General features: G+C 44.0%; 1 protein-coding gene across 4 annotated transcripts in view; it reads right to left on the bottom strand.

The window, feature by feature from the left end:
* The window catches only part of LOC135522679 (phospholipid phosphatase-related protein type 5-like), a 107949-nt gene that overhangs the window by 43331 nt on the left and 44431 nt on the right, over positions 1-20187 (bottom strand). For all 4 annotated transcript variants that reach the window (XM_064949171.1, XM_064949174.1, XM_064949173.1 and 1 more), the window contains one exon: positions 2125-2257. In XM_064949171.1, coding sequence (XP_064805243.1) covers positions 2125-2257 — 133 coding nt within the window. The remainder of the gene's footprint in view (positions 1-2124; positions 2258-20187) is intronic.

Genomic DNA, 20187 nt, shown 5'->3' with positions numbered 1-20187 from the left:
TGTTGACATTATCACCTTCCCACTGCAGTCTGCCAGGGAGGCTTCGTTGAAAGTCGTATCCCTATCTGATCCAAAATGATAATGTCTTTAAAACATCTGACACGAATCCCTTGCTCTAGGTACCTCCGTCATCCATACCTCTACAGCAGGTGGCTGTGGTAGCTACTGCTGGCTACTGGGGCAGACATAATCTGCAGAACTAATTGTTACACCAACATAACACTAAAGGGCTATTGTCGGACAGTCTAACAAAAGCAAAGTTGGCCGGTTAGACTGAGTTATCCATTTAACATCCTATATGATATTTACAGTTGACATCGGAAGTTTGCATACACCTTAGCCAAATATATTCAAACTCAGTTTTTCGCAATTCCTGACATTTAATCCTAGTAAATACCTTGTCTTAGGTCAGTTAGGATCACCACTTTATTTTAAGAATGTGAAATGTCAGAATAATAGTAGAGAGTGATTTATTTCAGCTTATATTTCTTTCATCACATTCCCAGTGGGTCAGAAGTTTACCTACACTCAATTAGTATCTGATGTCTTGAGATGTTGCTTCAATATATACACATAATATTCCTTCCACGTGATGCCATCTATTTTGTGAAGTACACCAGTCCCTCCTGCAGCAAAGCGCCTCCACAACATGATGCCTCCACCCCCGTGCTTCACGGTTGGGATGGTTTTCTTTGGCTTGCAAGCCTCCCCCTTTTTCCTCCAAACATAACGATGGTCATTATGGCCAAACAGTTCTGTTTTTTTTTCATCAGACCAGAGGACATTTCTTCAAAATGTACGATCTTTGTCCCCATGTGCAGTTACAAACCGTGGTCTGGCTTTTTTATGTCGGTTTTGGAGCAGTGGCTTCTTCCTTGCTGAGAGGCCTTTCAGATTAGGTCGGTATAAGACTTGTTTTACTGTGGATATATATACTTTGTACCTGTTTCCTCCAGTATCTTCACAAGGTCCTTTGCTGTTGTTCTGGGATTGATTTGCACTTTTCGCACCAAAGTACGTTCATCTCTAGGAGACAGAACTCGTCTCCTTCCTGAGTGGTTTGATGGCTGCGTGGTCCCATGATGTTTATACTTGCATACTATTGCTTGTACAGATGAACATGGTACCTTCAGGCGTTTGGAAATTGCTCCCAAGGATGAATCAGACTTGTGGAGGTCTACAATTTTTTTCTGGGGTCTTGGCTGATTTATTTTGACTTTCCCATGATGTCAAACAAAGAGGCACTGAGTTTGACGGTAGGCCTTGAAATACATCCACAGGTACACCTCCAATTAACTCAAATGATGTCAATTAGCCTGTCAGAAGCTTCTAAAGCCATGACATAATTTTCTGGAATTTTCCAAGCTGTTTAAAGGCACAGTCGGCTTAGTGTATGTAAACTTCTGAGCTACTGGAATTGTGATACAGTGAATGATAAGTTAAATAATCTGTCTGTAAACAATTGTTGGAAAAATGACTTGTGTCATGCACAAAGTAGATGTCCTAACTGATTTGTCAAAACTATAGTTTGTTAATAAGAAATGTGTGGAGTGGTTGAAAAACAAGATTTAATGACACCAACCTAAGAGTATGTAAACTTCAGACTTCAACTGTAGATGTAATTTAGAGAAACATTAATTCATACATATTGTATATAGTGAGTAAAGGGAGGTTTAGCTGCGACTGAAAGCTTATAACATTAAGGAATTGTTACAGTGAGAGGAATTGTGGTGTAAATTGAATATTTAACAGGAAAGAGTGAGAGAGGGAGGAGTATTCCCTTGGGGATCAGGGTGATAATCCTCTTGGTTTCTGTAGTCTTATCTAAAATAGGAACGTTTACGTGAGAGCATAGGCGAGGAGACTACATACAGTACTGTACCATTCCTTTCCAAAGGATCCCATTCTTTCCCCTCAGGGTACGTGCCAGTGTGCATTTCTGTACGAGGAGACACTGGACATAAGGAGCTAGTTTTCAAGGACAAGACAGAGAGAATTTCATATATGCAATATGTGTCAACAAGCAGAGGCTTTTATCCGAAGTACAACCTTGTCATTGCACAATTGCCAACTGAACCACAAAGTTGGCTAATGTTTCGATAATATTTACTTTGTATGACGTACCCAGAAAGCGAAAGGTCCTGCGCACCAGAGGGTTGAGGTAGCAGCAGTCTCCTGTCAGCATGGTCTTCTCCTGACTGTCCAGCTCTTTGGACGAGTATTGTATCAAGAACAGGACGGTCTCTGAGATCATGATCTAGAAAAGAAAGGGGAACAGATAAGACAAACGGATGATAAACAAATGAGTATATTCTTCTAAGTGTTGAATTAAGAATCAAATATGATTTAGTCGGTAAATCCATCCATACTGTAACTCCCAACACACACACACACACGCACAGACGCACATACAAACACACAAACACAACAAAACAGCATCATAATCTCTCTGATAGACTATGTACACTTCTCAATGGCTGACATCTGCAAAGCACCAGTGGTATTAACAGAAAACATATTGAAGGAGAGGAGGGCTCTACTCAAGGCACTTCTAATTACTGAGAGAAGAGAACACACTTGTTTGTGTGCGTCTGTGTATGTGCTTGGGCGTGCGTGCATGCACGTGTCTTGGTGTTTCTGTGTGTGCGTGAGTGCATGTGAGTGGTGAAAAAGGTGAGCAGAAAGTGAATTCCTATTTAAAGCCAGAACTTGACACAGTACACTTGATTATCAACAGAATTCCAACCCATCGGGTGTTGTCAGTTATACAAAATACCCCTAATTCAACACTGATGATCTAGAGTGGGTGTAATAATATGATTCCAACACTGTTAAAAACAAAAACAAATGATAGCATGTATGTTTCATTGGTGGAATTTACAGTATAGCTTAAAGGCATAAAGATAATTCCTGTCGATGCCTGGTTCTTCAATCCATGGGTTGGGATGAGAGGTTATTCTAAAAAAGTGATATCCTTGAGCTGTTAACATTTACAGAGGAGTAAAACTGTATAATTATAATCACATTTGCAGTTGCCATTGGTGACAGACGGTGAGGAGGGGGAGAGCAGAGAGAGAGAGAGAGAGAGAAAGAGAAGAGGAAGCCAGAGAGGGAGAGAAGAGGAAGCCAGAGAGAGAGAGAAGAGGAAGCTAGAGAGCGAGAGGGGGAGAGAAGAGGAAGCCAGAGAGAGAGAGAGAGAGCAGAGAGAGAGGGAGAGAAGAGGAAGCCAGAGAGAGGGAGAGAAGAGGAAGCCAGAAAGAGGGAGAGAAGAGGAAGCCAGAGAGAGAGAGATCTAAACTCATTAAATACTGTAGATGGTAGGGATATGCATCTTTCCCTTTCAAGATGATTTGATACGTATCTAGGTGCATGGGCTCCAATAGGATACAGGAAAGATATGTTTTAGTTTGAAACAATTTGGTGCAATTCCATTTGATTAGAGAGCAAATCGATGCGATTTGGTTCAATGCGATACGATACTATTTGAGGCATTAACATTTGTTGCATAAACACATACATTTTCATTCTAAATTCAAATCTACTACTGATGGAGCTCATGAGCTTGGCCTCTCTGAGCTGGTTCTGATGTATGATGCATGTCTATGGTATAATTAGGCACCTGAGCTGAGCCATAAGAGAAAATGGGCATCTACCACCCCATTATGTGATTGGGGGGGGGGGGCAGCAATGTTTTCTTTTTGTCCACCCACTTTTGATCTGAAATCACCCACTAATACATTTCATATTTTTACAGATTAAAACTGTTTGAGCTAGTACTCTACCAATATTTGTCAGTGACATTGCTAATGAATATCTAGCACAACTTTGGATTTCACCCCATCTCAAAATTTAGAGTACAGTCGTGGCCAAAGGTTTTGAGAATGACACAAATGTTAATTTTCATCAAGTCTGCCGCAATTTGCATATACTCCAAAATGTTATGAAGAGTGATCAGATGAATTGCAATTAATTGCAAAGTTCCTCTTTGCCATGCAAATGAACTGAATCCCCAAAAATGCATGTCCACTGCATTTCAGCCCTGCCACAAAAAGACCAGCTGACATCATGTCAGTGATTCTCCTGTTAACACAGGTGTGAGTGTTGGCTGGAGATCACTCTGTCATGATGATTGAGTTCGAATAACAGACTGGAAGCTTCAAAAGAAGGGTGGTGCTTGGAATCATTGTTCTTCCTCTGTCAACCATGGTTACCTGCAAGGAAACACGTGCCATCATGATTGCTTTGCACAAAATGGGCTTCATGGGCAAGGATATTGCTGTCAGTAAGATTGCACCTAAATCAACCATTTATCGGTTCATCAAGCACTTCAGCGAGAGCGGTTCAATTGTTGTGAAAAAAGCTTCAGGGCACCCAAGAAAGTCCAGCAAGCACCAGGAACGTCTCCTAAATTTGATTCAGCTGCGGGGTCGGGACACCACCAGTACAGAGCTTGCTCAGGAATGGCAGCAGGCAGGTGTGAGTGCATCTGGCCTGGTGGCCTGGTGTCAAGAATGGCAGCAAAGAAGCCACTTCTCTCCAGGAAAAACATCAGGGACAGACTGATATTCTTCAAAAGGTACAGGGATTGGACTTCTGAGGACTGGGGTAAAGTCATTTTCTCTGATGAATCCCCTTTCCGATTGTTTGGGGCATCCGTAAAAAAGCTTGTCCGAAGAAGACAAGGTGAGTGCTACCATCAGTCCTGTGTCATGCCAACAGTAAAGCATCCTGGGACCATTCATGTGTGGGGTTGCTTCTCAGCCAAGGTTGTGGGCTCACTCACAATTTTGCCTAAGAATCAGCAGGTATAGCCAGATTATATTTGTGTCTTGCAGGTTTCTTTGGCTAATAAAAGCACAATTTTCAACAGTACATCTGATATTGATAACCTAGCAAATTACATTGTTTGTCAATCAACAAATAACTAACTAACTATTTTAACCTTACAGTTACGAACCAGCTCGTAACAAAGAGGGAGTCAAAGAGATAATGAAATTACAAACATTTTTATTAAATAAAGTCAATTATATTTCTTTCCCAAGATTGAATAGCAGTCAGACGTCCTTTGTCCTCGTCTTGTCGTGTCCCGTGTATTTATATATATATATATATATTTTCTTTGCATATCTTTTATATATATTTTTTTCAAAAAATCTCAACTTCAAAACACTCTCCTGCAACCCGCCTCAACAATTAAAAAAAAAAAGTATTACTCACCTCAAATCTGAAATTATGGCACATTTAGAGCAAATTATGAGCCAATGTATGTATGATCCGAAAATGTGGTTCGAGGCGCCGTATGGACGGTGAAACGCAATTGGGAATTTGTGTTTATACAGGACGTCCCGCTCTCACCTACCGTCAACCAATCATATCAATAAAGGAGCTACATTTGGAGCTACATTTACATTTGGCTTCCAGCGCTAAACAGGCGGGAGACTCCGGCAGCGCAGGAGAGGAGAAAGGCTCTGGCAGCGCTGGAGAGGCAAGGCGCACTGTAGGCCTGATGCGTGGTGCTGGCACTGGTGGTACTGGGCTGAGGACACGCACAGGAAGCCTGGTGTGTGGAGGTGGTACTGGGTAGACCGGACCGTGCAGGCGCACTGAAGCTCTTGAGCACCGAGCCTGCCCAACCTGATTAAATACTCCCGGTCGCTCTGCCAGTGCGGCGAGGTGGAATAGCCCGCACTGGGCTATGCAGGCAAACCGGGGACACCGTGCGCAAGGCTGGTGCCATGTAAGCCGGCCCAAGGAGACGCACTGGGGACCAGATGCATAGAGCCGGCTTCATGACATTTGGCTCGACACTCACTCTAGCCCGGCCGATACGCGGAGCTGGAATATACCGCACCGGGCTATGCACCCGCACTGGAAACACCGTGCGCACCACAGCATAACACGGTGCCTGCCCGGTCTCTCTAGCCCCCCGGTAACCACAGGAAGTTGGCGTAGGTCTCCTACCTAGCGTCGCCATACTCCCTGTGAGCCCCCCCCCAAGTAATTTTTGGGGCTGACTCCCGGGCTTCCTTGCCAACCGTGTTCCCTCATATCGCCGGCTCCTCTCTCCGGCTGCCTCTGCTCTCCTCGCTGCCTCCACCTGTTCCCATGGAAGGTGATCCCTTCCCGCCAGGATCGCCTCCCATGTGTAGCAACCCTTGCCATCCAATATATCGTCCCATGTCCAATCCTCATTGCGCTGCTGTTGCCTGTTGTCACGCCGCTTGGTCCTGTTGTGGTGGGTGATTCTGTCACGGTTTTCTATAGGTGAAGAGTCAGACCAAAATGCAGCGTGGCTATTGCTATCCATGTTTAATGAAAACTGAAGAAAACACGAATCAATACGAAAAAACAATACACGAAAACCCAAACAGCCTAATACTGGTGCAAACTAACACACTACAGACATAAGGACAGGAACAGGAACAATCACCCACAAAACCCAACACCAAACAGGCTACCTAAATATGGTTCCCAATCAGAGACAATGACTAACACCTGCCTCTGATTGAGAACCATATCAGGCCAAACACAGAAACAGACAAACTAGACACACAACATAGAATGCCCACTCAGATCACACCCTGACCAAACAAAACATATAAACATACAAAGCAAACTATGGTCAGGGTGTGACAGAAATCCACAATAGAAGCTAGCCAGAAGTTAGCCAGAAGGAGCAAACATTAATTATTCTGGAGCTAGCCAGCTGAAGAGTTCCATCAGCCACTCCTGGGCTACAATCACCTATCCGAACCCGGAGCCCCAAGGGGCCTATCACAACTGGACTACCGACGTTATCTGCCCGTGGGAGTTATCCAACTGGCCCCTCCGTCGCAACGTTACCAGAACGCCCATCTGCGGCCCGCTAATCGTTAGCTGTCTTATCGGCTTCTATCTGAATAGGTCACTACAACTATATCTATTTTGCCAATTGGATTGGTCCCCTCTACCACACGGAACCCCACAGATCTACCGACGGAAACGCACAAGGTGGCTAAAAACAGACCTCCCCTGTCTTCTGCTAGCTTGCTACCCATGGCCCGGCTATCTTTCTGAATCACCATGACCCCAACCAACCTCACTACTCACTGGACCCTTATGATCACTCGGCTAAGCATGCCTCTCCTTAATGTCAATATGCCTTGTTCATTGCTGTTCTGGTTAGTGTTTATTGACTTATTTCACTGTAGAGCCTCGAGCCCTGCTCATTATACCTTATCCAACCTTTCAGTTCCACCACCCACACATGCGATGACATCACCTGGTTTCAATGATGTTTCAATGCCTAGGTTTACCTCCACTGTATTCACATCCTACCATACCTTTGTCTGTACATTATACCTTGAAGCTATTTTATCGCCCCCAGAAACCTCCTTTTATTCTCTGTTCCTCTGGTGATGTAGAGGTGAATCCAGGCCCTGCAGTCCCTAGCTCCACTCCTATACCCCAGGCGCTCTCTTTTGATGACTTCTGTAACCGTAATAGCCTTGGTTTCATGCATGTTAACATTAGAAGCCTCCACCCTAAGTTTGTTTTATTCACTGCTTTAGCACACTCTGCCAACCCGGATGTCCTAGCCGTGTTTGAACCCTGGCTTAGGAAGACCACCAAAAACTCTGAAATCTCCATCCCTAACGACAATATTTTCAGACAAGATAGAATGGCCAAAGGGGGCGGTGTTGCAATCTACTGTAGAGAGAGCCTGCAGAGTTCTGTCCTACTATCCAGGTCTGTATCCAAACAATTTGAACTTCTACTTTGAAAAATCCACCTCTCTAAAAACAAGTCTCTCACCGTTGCCGCCTGCTATAGACCACCCTCTGAACCCAGCAGTGCTCTGGACACCATATGTGAACTGATTGCCCCCCATCTATCTTCAGAGCTCGTGCTGCTAGGTGACCTAAACTGGAACATGCTTAACACCCCAGCCATCCTACAATTTATGCTTGATGCCCTCAATCTCACACAAATGATCAATGAACCTACCAGGTACCACCCCAACGCCGTAAACACGGGCACCCTCATAGATATCATCCTAACCAACTTGCCCTCTAAATACACCTCTGCTGTTTTCAACCAAGATCTCAGCGATCACTGCCTCATTGCCTGCATCCGTAATGGGTCAGCGGTCAAGCAACCTCCACTCATCACTGTCAAACGCTCCCTGAAACACTTTAGCGAGAAGGCCTTTCTACTCCACCTGGCCCGGGTATCCTGGAAGGATATTGACCTCATCCCGTCAGTAGAGGATGCCTGGTTATTTTTTTAAATGCCTTCCTCACCATCTTAAATAAGCATGCCCCATTCAAGAAATTTAGAACCAGGAACAGATATAGCCCTTGGTTCTGCATTAGCATCGAACAGCCCCCTGTGATATGCAATAACAATTTACACAGGCAGTTAGAAAAGCCAAGGCTAGCTTTATCAAGCAGAAAATTGCTTCCTGCAACACAAACTAAAAAAAGTTCTGGTACACCGTAAAGTCCATGGAGAATAAGAACACCTCCCAGCTGCCCACTGCACTGATGATAGGAAACTCTGTCACCACCGATAAATCCACTACAATTGAGAATTTCAATAAGCATTTCTCTGCGGCTAGCCATGCTTTCCATCTGGCTACCCCTACCCCGGTCAACAGCACTGTACCCCCCACAGCAACTCTCCCAAGCCTTCCCCATTTCTCCATCTCCCAAATCCAGTCAGCTGATGTTCTGAAAGAGCTGCCAAATCTGGACCCCTACAAATCAGCCGGGCTAGACAATCTGGACCCTTTCATTCTAAAAATTATTTTCAGAAATTGTTACAACCCCTATTACTAGCCTGTTCAACCTCTCATTCGTGTCGTCTGAGATTCCCAATGATTGGAAAGCAGCTGCGGTCATCCCCCTCTTCAAAGGGGGGACACTCTTGACCCAAACTGCTACAGACCTATATCTATCCTAGCCTGCCTTTCAAAGGTCTTCGAAAGCCAAGTCAACAAACAGATTACCGACCATTTCGAATCCCACCGCACCTTCTACGCTATGCAATCTGGTTTCAGAGCTGGTCATGGGTGCCCCTCAGCCACGCTCAAGGTTCTAAACAATATCTTAACCGCCATCGATAAGAAACAATACTGTGCAGCCGTATTCATTGACCTGGCCAAGGGTTTCGACTCTGTCAATCACCACATCCTCATCGGCAGACTCGATTGGTTTGGTTTCTCAAATGATTGCCTCGCCTGGTTCACCAACTACTTCTCTGACAGAGTTCAGTGTGTCAAATTAGAGGAACTGTTGTCCGGGCCTTTGGCAGTCTCCATGGCGGTGCTACAGGGTTCAATTCTTGGGCCGACTCTCTACTCTGTATACATCAATGATGTCGCTTTTGCTGCTGGTGAGTCTCTGATCCACCTCTACGCAGACGACACCATTCTGTATACTTCTGGCCCTTCTTTGGACACTGTGTTAACAACCCTCCAGACGAGCTTCAATGCCATACAAATCTCCTTCCGTGGCCTCCAACTACTCTTAAATACAAGTAAAACCAAATGCATGCTCTTCAACTGATCACTACCTGCCCGCACATCAAGTAATCACTACTCTGGACGGTTCTGACTTAGAATATGTAGACAACTACAAATACCTAGGTGTCTGGTTAGACTGTAAACTCAAAATCAAATCAAATCAAATCAAATTTTATTTGTCACATACACATGGTTAGCAGATGTTAATGCGAGTGTAGCGAAATGCTTGTGCTTCTAGTTCCGACAATGCAGTAATAACCAACAAGTAATCTAACTAACAATTCCTAATATACTGTCTTATACACAGTGTAAGGGGATAAAGAATATGTACATAAGGATATATGAGTGAGTGATGGTACAGAGCAGCATAGGCAAGATACAGTAGATGGTATCGAGTACAGTATATACATGTGAGATGAATATGTAAACAAAGTGGCATAGTTAAAGTGGCTAGTGATACATGTATTACATAAGGATGCAGTCGATGATATAGAGTACAGTATATAGGTATGCATATGAGATGAATAATGTAGGGTAAGTAACATTATATAAGGTAGCATTGTTTAAAGTGGCTAGTGATATATTTACAACATTTCCCATCAATTCCCATTATTAAAGTGGCTGGAGTTGAGTCAGTGTCAGTGTGTAGGCAGCAGCCACTCAATGTTAGTGGTGGCTGTTTAACAGTCTGATGGCCTTGAGATAGAAGCTGTTTTTCAGTCTCTCGGTCCCAGCTTTGATGCACCTGTACTGACCTCGCCTTCTGGATGATAGCGGGGTGAACAGGCAGTGGCTCGGGTGGTAGATGTCCTTGATGATCTTTATGGCCTTCCTGTAACATCGGGTGGTGTAGGTGTCCTGGAGGGCAGGTAGTTTGCCCCGATGATGCGTTGTGCAGACCTCACTACCCTCTGGAGAGCCTTACGGTTGAGGGCGGAGCAGTTGCCGTACCAGGCGGTGATACAGCCCGCCAGGATGCTCTCGATTGTGCCTCTGTAGAAGTTTGTGAGTGCTTTTGGTGACAAGCCGAATTTCTTCAGCCTCCTGAGGTTGAAGAGGCGCTGCTGCGCCTTCTTCACGATGCTGTCTGTGTGAGTGGACCAATTCAGTTTGTCTGTGATGTGTATGCCGAGGAACTTAAAACTTGCTACTCTCTCCACTACTGTTCCATCGATGTGGATAGGGGGTGTTCCCTCTGCTGTTTCCTGAAGTCCACAATCATCTCCTTAGTTTTGTTGACGTTGAGTGTGAGGTTATTTTCCTGACACCACACTCCGAGGGCCCTCACCTCCTCCCTGTAGGCCGTCTCGTCGTTGTTGGTAATCAAGCCTACCACTGTTGTGTCGTCCGCAAACTTGATGATTGAGTTGGAGGCGTGCATGGCCACGCAGTCGTGGGTGAACAGGGAGTACAGGAGAGGGCTCAGAACGCACCCTTGTGGGGCCCCAGTGTTGAGGATCAGCGGGGAGGAGATGTTGTTACCTACCCTCACCACCTGGGGGCGGCCCGTCAGGAAGTCCAGTACCCAATTGCACAGGGCGGGGTCGAGACCCAGGGTCTCGAGCTTGATGACGAGCTTGGAGGGTACTATGGTGTTGAATGCCGAGCTGTAGTCGATGAACAGCATTCTCACATAGGTATTCCTCTTGTCCAGATGGGTTAGGGCAGTGTGCAGTGTGGTTGAGATTGCATCGTCTGTGGACCTATTTGAGCGGTAAGAAAATTGGAGTGGGTCTAGGGAGTCAGGTAGGGTGGAGGTGATATGGTCCTTGACTAGTCTCTCAAAGCACTTCATGATGACGGAAGTGAGTGCTACGGGGCGACTCTCCTTCCAGACTCACATCAAACATCTCCAATCCAAAATGAAATCCAGAATTGGCTACCTATTTCGCAAAAAAGCATCCTTCACTCATGCTGCCAAACATACCCTCGTAAAACTGACCATCCTACCGATCCTCGACTTCGGCGATGTCATTTACAAAATAGCCTCCAATACCCTACTCAATAAATTGGATGCAGTCTATCACAGTGCCATCCGTTTTGTCACCAAAGCCCCATATACTACCCACCACTGCGACCTGTACGCTCTCATTGGCTGGACCTTGCTTCATACTCGTCGCCAAACCCACAGGCTCCAGGTCATCTACAAGACCCTGCTAGGTAAAGTCCCCCCTTATCTCAGCTCGCTGGTCAACATAGCAGCACCCACATGTAGCACGCACTCCAGCAGGTATATCTCTCTGGTCACCCCCAAAACCAATTCTTCCTTTGGCCGCCTCTCCTTCCAGTTCTCTGCTGCCAATGATTGGAATGAACTACAAAAATCTCTGGGAAACACTTATCTCCCTCACTAGCTTTAAGCACCAGCTGTTAGAGCAGCTCACAGATCACTGCACCTGTAGATAGCCCATCTATAATATAGCTTACCTCTTCCCCTACTGTATTTATTTATTTATATATTTTGCTCCTTTGCACCCCATTATTTCTATTTCTACTTCGCACATTCTTCCACTGCAAATCTACCATTCCAGTATTTTACTTGCTATATTGTATTTACTTCGCCACCATGGCCTTTTTTTGCCTTTACCTCCCTTATCTCACCTCATTTGCTCACATCGTATATAGACTTATTTTTCTACTGTATTATTGACTGTATGTTTGTTTTACTCTATGTGTAACTCTGTGTTGTTGTATGTGTCTAACTGCTTTGCTTTATCTTGGCCAGGTCGCAAGTGTAAATGAGAACTTCTTCTCAACTTGCCTACCTGAAAGGTAAAGGTGAAATAAAAAAATAAAATAAAAAATAAAGCCTAATATGCACAAGTCATTTAACAAAGATCTGAATCATGTAGGTGACTCGCAGATGTGCAAGATCAGATATAGGCCTACCTCTCGTTGGTCAGCGCACAAAGTTGCGCACAGCATGCAGTTTGAATAAGCTCAGCATGCAAAATGACGATTAGATCAAAGATTGTCAACACAGTTACATGCTCCGTTTGTCACTGAAGGAGAGGACGCATCAGTTGTCACAAAAGATGAGAAGCATTTTCAGAAACGAAGTAGGAAAGTAATATGAGCAAAACATTTTAGTGAACTGGCGATTCGTAACATTTGAATCAATTTTCTGACATATGCCCCCAGGTGGTGAGGGTAGGTAACAACATCTCCTCCCCGCTGATCCTCAACACTGGGATCTTTGCGGGCTATACTCAGCTTTGTCTCAGGATGGTAAGTTGGTGGTTGAAGATATCCCTCCAGTGGTGTGGGGGCTGTGCTTTGGCAAAGTGGGTGGGGTTATATCCTTCCTGTTTGGCCCTGTCCGGGGGTGTCCTCGGGTGGGGCCACAGTGTCTCCTGACCCCTCCTGTCTCAGCCTCCAGTATTTATGCTGCAGTAGTTTATGTGTCGGGGGGCTGGGGTCAGTTTGTTATATCTGGAGTACTTCTCCTGTCCAATTCGGTGTCCTGTGTGAATCTAAGTGTGCGTTCTCTAATTCTCTCCTTCTCTCTCTCGGAGGACCTGAGCCCTAGGACCATGCCCCAGGACTACCTGACATGATGACTCCTTGCTGTCCCCAGTCCACCTGGCCGTGCTGCTGCTCCAGTTTCAACTGACCTGAGCCCTAGGACCATGCCCCAGGACTACTTGACATGATGACTCCTTGCTGTCCCCAGTCCACCTGGCCGTGCTGCTGCTCCAGTTTCAACTGTTCTGCCTTATTATTATTCGACCATGCTGGTCATTTATGAACATTTGAACATCTTGGCCATGTTCTGTTATAATCTCTACCCGGCACAGCCAGAAGAGGACTGGCCACCCCACATAGCCTGGTTCCTCTCTAGGTTTCTTCCTAGGTTTTGGCTTTTCTAGGGAGTTTTTCCTAGCCACCGTGCTTCTACACCTGCATTGCTTGCTGTTTGGGGTTTTAGGCTGGGTTTCTGTACAGCACTTTGAGATATCAGCTGATGTACGAAGGGCTATATAAATAAATTTCATTTGATTTGATTTGATTTGGGGCCCCACAAGGATGCGTTCTGAGCCCTCTCCTGTACTCCCTGTTCACCCACGAATGCGTGGCCATGCACGCCTCCAACTCAATCATCAAGTTTGCGGACGACACAACAGTGGTAGGCTTGATTACCAACAACGACGAGACGTGCTTTGAGAGACTAGTCAAGGACCATATCACCTCCACCCTACCTGACTCCCTAGACCCACTCCAATTTGCTTACCGCTCAAATAGGTCCACAGACGATGCAATCTCAACCACACTGCACACTGCCCTAACCCATCTGGACAAGAGGAATACCTATGTGAGAATGCTGTTCATCGACTACAGCTCGGCATTCAACACCATAGTACCCTCCAAGCTCGTCATCAAGCTCGAGACCCTGGGTCTCGACCCCGCCCTGTGCAATTGGGTACTGGACTTCCTGACGGGCCGCCCCCAGGTGGTGAGGGTAGGTAACAACATCTCCTCCCCGCTGATCCTCAACACTGGGGCCCCACAAGGGTGCGTTCTGAGCCCTCTCCTGTACTCCCTGTTCACCCACGACTGCGTGGCCATGCACGCCTCCAACTCAATCATCAAGTTTGCGGACGACACAACAGTGGTAGGCTTGATTACCAACAACGACGAGACGGCCTACAGGGAGGAGGTGAGGGCCCTCGGAGTGTGGTGTCAGGAAAATAACCTCACACTCAACGTCAACAAAACTAAGGAGATGATTGTGGACTTCAGGAAACAGCAGAGGGAACACCCCCCTATCCACATCGATGGAACAGTAATGGAGAGAGTAGCAAGTTTTAAGTTCCTCGGCATACACATCACAGACAAACTGAATTGGTCCACTCACACAGACAGCATCGTGAAGAAGGCGCAGCAGCGCCTCTTCAACCTCAGGAGGCTGAAGAAATTCGGCTTGTCACCAAAAGCATGAGAGCATCCTGGCGGGCTGTATCACCGCCTGGTACGGCAACTGCTCCGCCCTCAACCGTAAGGCTCTCCAGAGGGTAGTGAGGTCTGCACAACGCATCACCGGGGGCAAACTACCTGCCCTCCAGGACACCTACACCACCCGATGTTACAGGAAGGCCATAAAGATCATCAAGGACATCAACCACCCGAGCCACTGCCTGTTCACCCCGCTATCATCCAGAAGGCGAGGTCAGTACAGGTGCATCAAAGCTGGGACCGAGAGACTGAAAAACAGCTTCTATCTCAAGGCCATCAGACTGTTAAACAGCCACCACTAACATTGAGTGGCTGCTGCCAACACACTGACACTGACTCAACTCCAGCCACATTAATAATGGGAATTGATGGGAAATGATGTAAATATATCACTAGCCACTTTAAACAATGCTACCTTATATAATGTTACTTACCCTACATTATTCGTCTCATATGCATACGTATATACTGTACTCTATATCATCTACTGCATCTTTATGTAATACATGTATCACTAGCCACTTTAACTATGCCACTTTGTTTACATACTCATCTCATATGTATATACTGTACTCGATACCATCTACTGTATCTTGCCTATGCTGCTCTGTACCATCACTCAGTCATATATCCTTATGTACATATTCTTTATCCCCTTACACTGTGTATAAGTCAGTAGTTTAGGAATTGTTAGTTAGATTACTTGTTGGTTATTACTGCATTGTCGAAACTAGAATCACAAGCATTTCGCTACACTCGCATTAACATCTGCTAACCATGTGTATGTGACAAATAAAATTTGATTTGATTTGATTTGCATAGATATATACATTTGGATATATTTTGGGTTCCGCAGACACACATATCTTAAACATTTGAACAGGGGATAATGCATATCAGTAAATTGTTAGATCCCTAGTAGATGGGTTTGCAGTGTTTGGTTTGCTATCATTGTAGTCCTATTTAAAAATGTATAAATTGGGAACATCACTTTTTAAATAGATATAAATACATTTCCAGTCTGTTTCGGTAGACTTCCAGCCATTGTGCTACTGCTAATTAGCAATGGACCGGAAAACTACACTACCTTCAAACTGCACACAGAGACATAAAAATGGAATCCATGAATTTATCTGACTTTAGGTAAGTAGAAAAAGTGCTTGATTTCAAAAATCTCGCACTGTCCCTTTAAATCTGCGACCTTGTGACTCCAAAGACCACACACGCACGTTCGCACGCAGACACGCACACACACAGGTTCCCAGGTTGCTGTTTCTGCTTCACTGGCCACACAGATGCAGCAGGACCTGTCAGGGATCCCAGGACTGAATGGGCCGCCGGGCCGCCAGGGAGTGAAAGGGTTCAACACCGGAGCTTAGGGTTGTACTGTTTCCCCCCTAGCACAGGTGCTGCTGCCATGAGTGATTTATTTAACACTACTCTGGTGCAGGAAGAGAGTGAGGGAGAGAGAGAGGGACAGAGAAAAAGAAAGAAAGAAAGAAAGAAAGAAAGAAAGAAAGAAAGAAAGAAAGAAAGAAAGAAAGAAAGAAAGAAAGAAAGAAAGAAAGAAAGAAAGAAAGAAAGAAAGAAAGAAAAAAAAAAGAAAGAAAGAGGAGTAAGGTCCCAGTTGAGAATACAGTGATAAAGAGCCTTCATCCTCCTGCTCCTCCTCCTCCTCTCAGGGGAACAAAACGGCCCAGGGTATTACTGAGGCCTAGCACTACCAGAATCGGTTACATCTAGGTAACACACATTGTACTGCTCTCGAGGCCAACTCCGCCACCGAATCAACATTCTTTATGTGCTTCACTGTGTCATGTTTATTTTGTTTGCTTCAAAATATCTCTTTAAGGGTATATAGTAAAGAATCTGATTAATGAGGACAGAAAATACTATGCTACAGCAGCATAGCTATTTCATTGACTATACTACACAGTATTATTACTACACTGTAATCCTTGTGACCTGAACTGCTGTCAACGAGACCTGGGTTGAAATACATGTATTTGTTATTTAAATACATTTTTCTGTGTATTTGAGTCTTTTGAAATTCAAGGCCCAAAGCAAGTACTTTAACTTGAGTATTTGAATGTTTGTTTTGTAAAAAAAATTAAAATACTTATTTCAAATACTATTTTCAAATACATGGGTTAAATGCATTGGAGTGTATTTGAGTCAGTGTATTTGAGTATTTTCAAATACGTTCCAATTTTATTTCCAAATGCATTTGACTATTTAACTACTTGTTTTTTTACAAAGGTTGTCTGAATACTTGTTTTGAAATGTATTGAAAAGTAATTGAAATACCTGAAATAGTATTTGAACCCTGGTCTGATATTAACCACCTTTGGACAGTGGGATAGTTTTATCCAATGGTATTGAATCATCGCTATCTGTTATCTACTTAACAATCTGTCATCATCAAGGCAATAACATCCACTGCCTACAACAGGCATTAAAAAGCACACATTAAGTAAAAATTGTCACATCTTTGAAATAATGTAGAGTTTGGTTTGATCCTAGCATTTATTCTATTTATTCAGTCATGGCAAAATAATATTGGCACCCTTGCACTTTGTTCAAATAATGCAACATTTCTTCCAGAAAACTGTTGAAATTAAAACATATTTTGGTATCCATGTATGTATGTCTTTGGTTTGCAGTTGAACAAGACAAACAAATCTGAATAATTTACTAAATGTTAGCTTAATCCTTGTTCGAATGGTGGAGAAAGCACTTTCATCAACTGCCACATAGATTCAAGTTGACCTTCAGACGCAAAGTACGACAGTTTCAACTCGCACCATCCGTCGTCAACTCAATGAAAGGGGGTTATACGGTAGGAGACCCTTGGGGGACCCCACTGCTGAGAGAGAGACATAATAAAAGCAGACTGCAATTTGCAAAAACACACCGGAACATGAGAAAATCATTCTGGGAGAATGTCCTGTGGACAGATGAGAACAAATTAGAGCTTTTTAGTAAAGCACACCATCTCTATGTTTAAAGAAAACAAAATGATGCTTTCAAAGAAAATGACACCTTCCCTACAGTCAAACATGGAGGAGGTTCCGTGATGTTTTGGGGTTACTCTGCTGCCTCTGACACTGGGTGCCTTGAACGTGTGCATGGCATCATGAAATCAGGAGAATACCAAAGCATTTTGGAGCGCAATGTCAGACCCAGTGTCAGAAATCTGGATCTCTGTTGAAAGGTCATGGGTCTTCCAGCAGGACAATGACCCCAAACAAACTTCAAAAAGCACCCAGGAATGATTCAAGATAAAACGCTGGACTTTTCTGAAGTGGCCAGCAAAAAGACTAGATTTAAATCCCATTGAAAACTTGTGGAGAGATCTGAAAACAGCAGTTGGGAGAAGGCACCCTTTAAATCTGGGAGAACTGGAGGAGTTTGCACAAGAAGTGTGGTCCAAACTGCCAGTACAGAGGTTCAGGAAGCTCATCGATGGCTATAGAAAGCGTTTGATCACAGTTATTTTGACAAAAGGCTGTGCTACCAAATATTAAGTCTAGCATGTCAATAATTTTGTGAATGCCATTTTGATTTATTTTCTGATTAAATGGATATACTAAAAACAAAGGTTCTGTAATATTAACAGTGAAATAAAGAATTGTGGATATTAAGTACTTTGGTCAATTTCAATTTATTTTGGGGGAAAATTGTGAGTTACTTGAAAAAATATTTTTGGTCATGACTGTACTTACTGTCCTGTTTATGGCTGTTACGGTGACCGTATTACCGCCTCGCGGGCGGTCACGAGTCATGACGGCAGGCGATTCCACGTGATCGTTTAGTCACGGTAATTAGGCCTTTCCAAGCTCTGATGCTGCTGATGGTCATTGGTAGTCTACCAAACTTGCTAACTGCCTGGTACTCCGGACTCTATTGTTCCTCTAATCACTCTGACATCACTGCAAATGTAACCAAAAATCTAATCAAACACTTCATGAGAGCCTATGAGCTCATGTTGCGCAACATTTATATAGGATAGGCAATTGTGTGAGAAAACAGAGTGATGGCCTCTATTAAAAAGAGCAGGATCCTATAAGCTTTCTATGGGCTAGGCCTACTATATTTATTTCTCAACTTTCCTAATATTAAGAACATTGCTTCTCTTTACAACAGGAGTATAAAAATGAACCACATGAAAAGCGTCCTCTGTTCACTATTTAAGGGCATAGAAGACATGTCTTTTTTTCGGGCCCCTGTTTTGAGACAGGTGCATGATAACGGTCAATTCTAAATCAAAACAAATCTCACACATTTTTATTTAATATGTGTAAATACAAGATTAAATCAAGAACAGTGACAATATTAGCCTATTACTTGTGAATGATATATTATCACTTGTGAATGATACCCAAATCATAGTCGCACACATCATGTAGCCGAGCCCATAGACACATCACTAGGGATGAGCCCCCTGCCATCCAGAACCTCTATACCAGGCGGGGTCAGAGGAAGGCCTATTGTCAAAGATTCCAGCCACCCAAGTCACAGACTGTTCTCCCTGCTACTGAAATGGAAAGTGGTACCAGAGGGCCAAGTCTGGGACCAAAAGGCTCCCAAACAGCTTCAACCCCCAAGCCATAATACTGCTTAACAGTTAATCGAGTGGCAAGCCTGACTATTTGCATTGACCCCCTTTTTACTTGCATTGGCTGTCTTTCACCAGCTCTATGAACACTCACTGGACTCACACTATAACATATATTCCACTGCCACTCCTACACACACACATACACACACACACACACACACACACACACTACATGCACCGCTCACACACACAAAACACACATGCATATTGACGCCACACATACACTCACACGTAGACACACCTTCACACTCTTTCACACTTCCCAAACACTGCTGCTACTCTGTTTATTTTCTATCCTGATTGACAAGTCACTTTTACTCCTACCTACATGTATACATTACCTCAACTACCTCGTAACCCTGCACATTGACTCGGAACTGGTACTCCTTACATATAATCTTGATATTGTTATTTTATTGTGTTACTATTTCCTTTAAAAAAAATCAAATGTTTCTTACTTTTTAACTCTGCATTGTTGTGAAAGGGCTTGTAAGTAAGCATTTCACAGTAAAGTTTACACCTGTTGTATTCGGCGCATGTTATTTTATTTGATTTCTTTGCTAAGCATTGGAAGCCTGGCCTGGCCTGAAAACATCCCTGGTCTTTGTGGGTGAATCTGTGCTTGAAATTCACTGCTTGACGGAGGGACCTTACAGATAATTGCATGTGTGGGGTACAGAGATCAGGAAGTCATTATAAAATGAATGTGGAAAAAGTCAAGGGGTGTGAATACTTTCTGAAGGCACTGCACATACCACTTATAACTTATAGGGGACTTAGTATGTAGTACATATACCTGGCTGATAGAACTGAAACCAGACATTATGTTGTAGAGCAGCTTATCTTCATTTACTGATAATTCTCTGAGTTAAATTGGCTTCATGCTAAGATATGACACAAACTGCATTGCTCACCCTGTCACAATCACAATACCACTTCTAATTCCATAACCACAGTGCCTATAGCTTAAATTACAGTCAAAAGCAATTCCAGTATGTTACAGCATCTAAGTAATATGAGGACAGCAGTTCAACTAGTTAGTGTGGCTGTCTGTGTCTACTTAGACTGACATTACTAAGCGGTTTTATGGCGTTTTGCTCAGCTGGCG

The sequence above is a fragment of the Oncorhynchus masou genome, chromosome 30 (genome assembly GCF_036934945.1).
Source record: "Oncorhynchus masou masou isolate Uvic2021 chromosome 30, UVic_Omas_1.1, whole genome shotgun sequence".
NCBI lineage: Eukaryota > Metazoa > Chordata > Actinopteri > Salmoniformes > Salmonidae > Oncorhynchus > Oncorhynchus masou.
The sequence above is the reverse complement of the archived record's forward strand: the minus strand, read 5'-3'. Positions and strand labels throughout refer to the sequence as shown.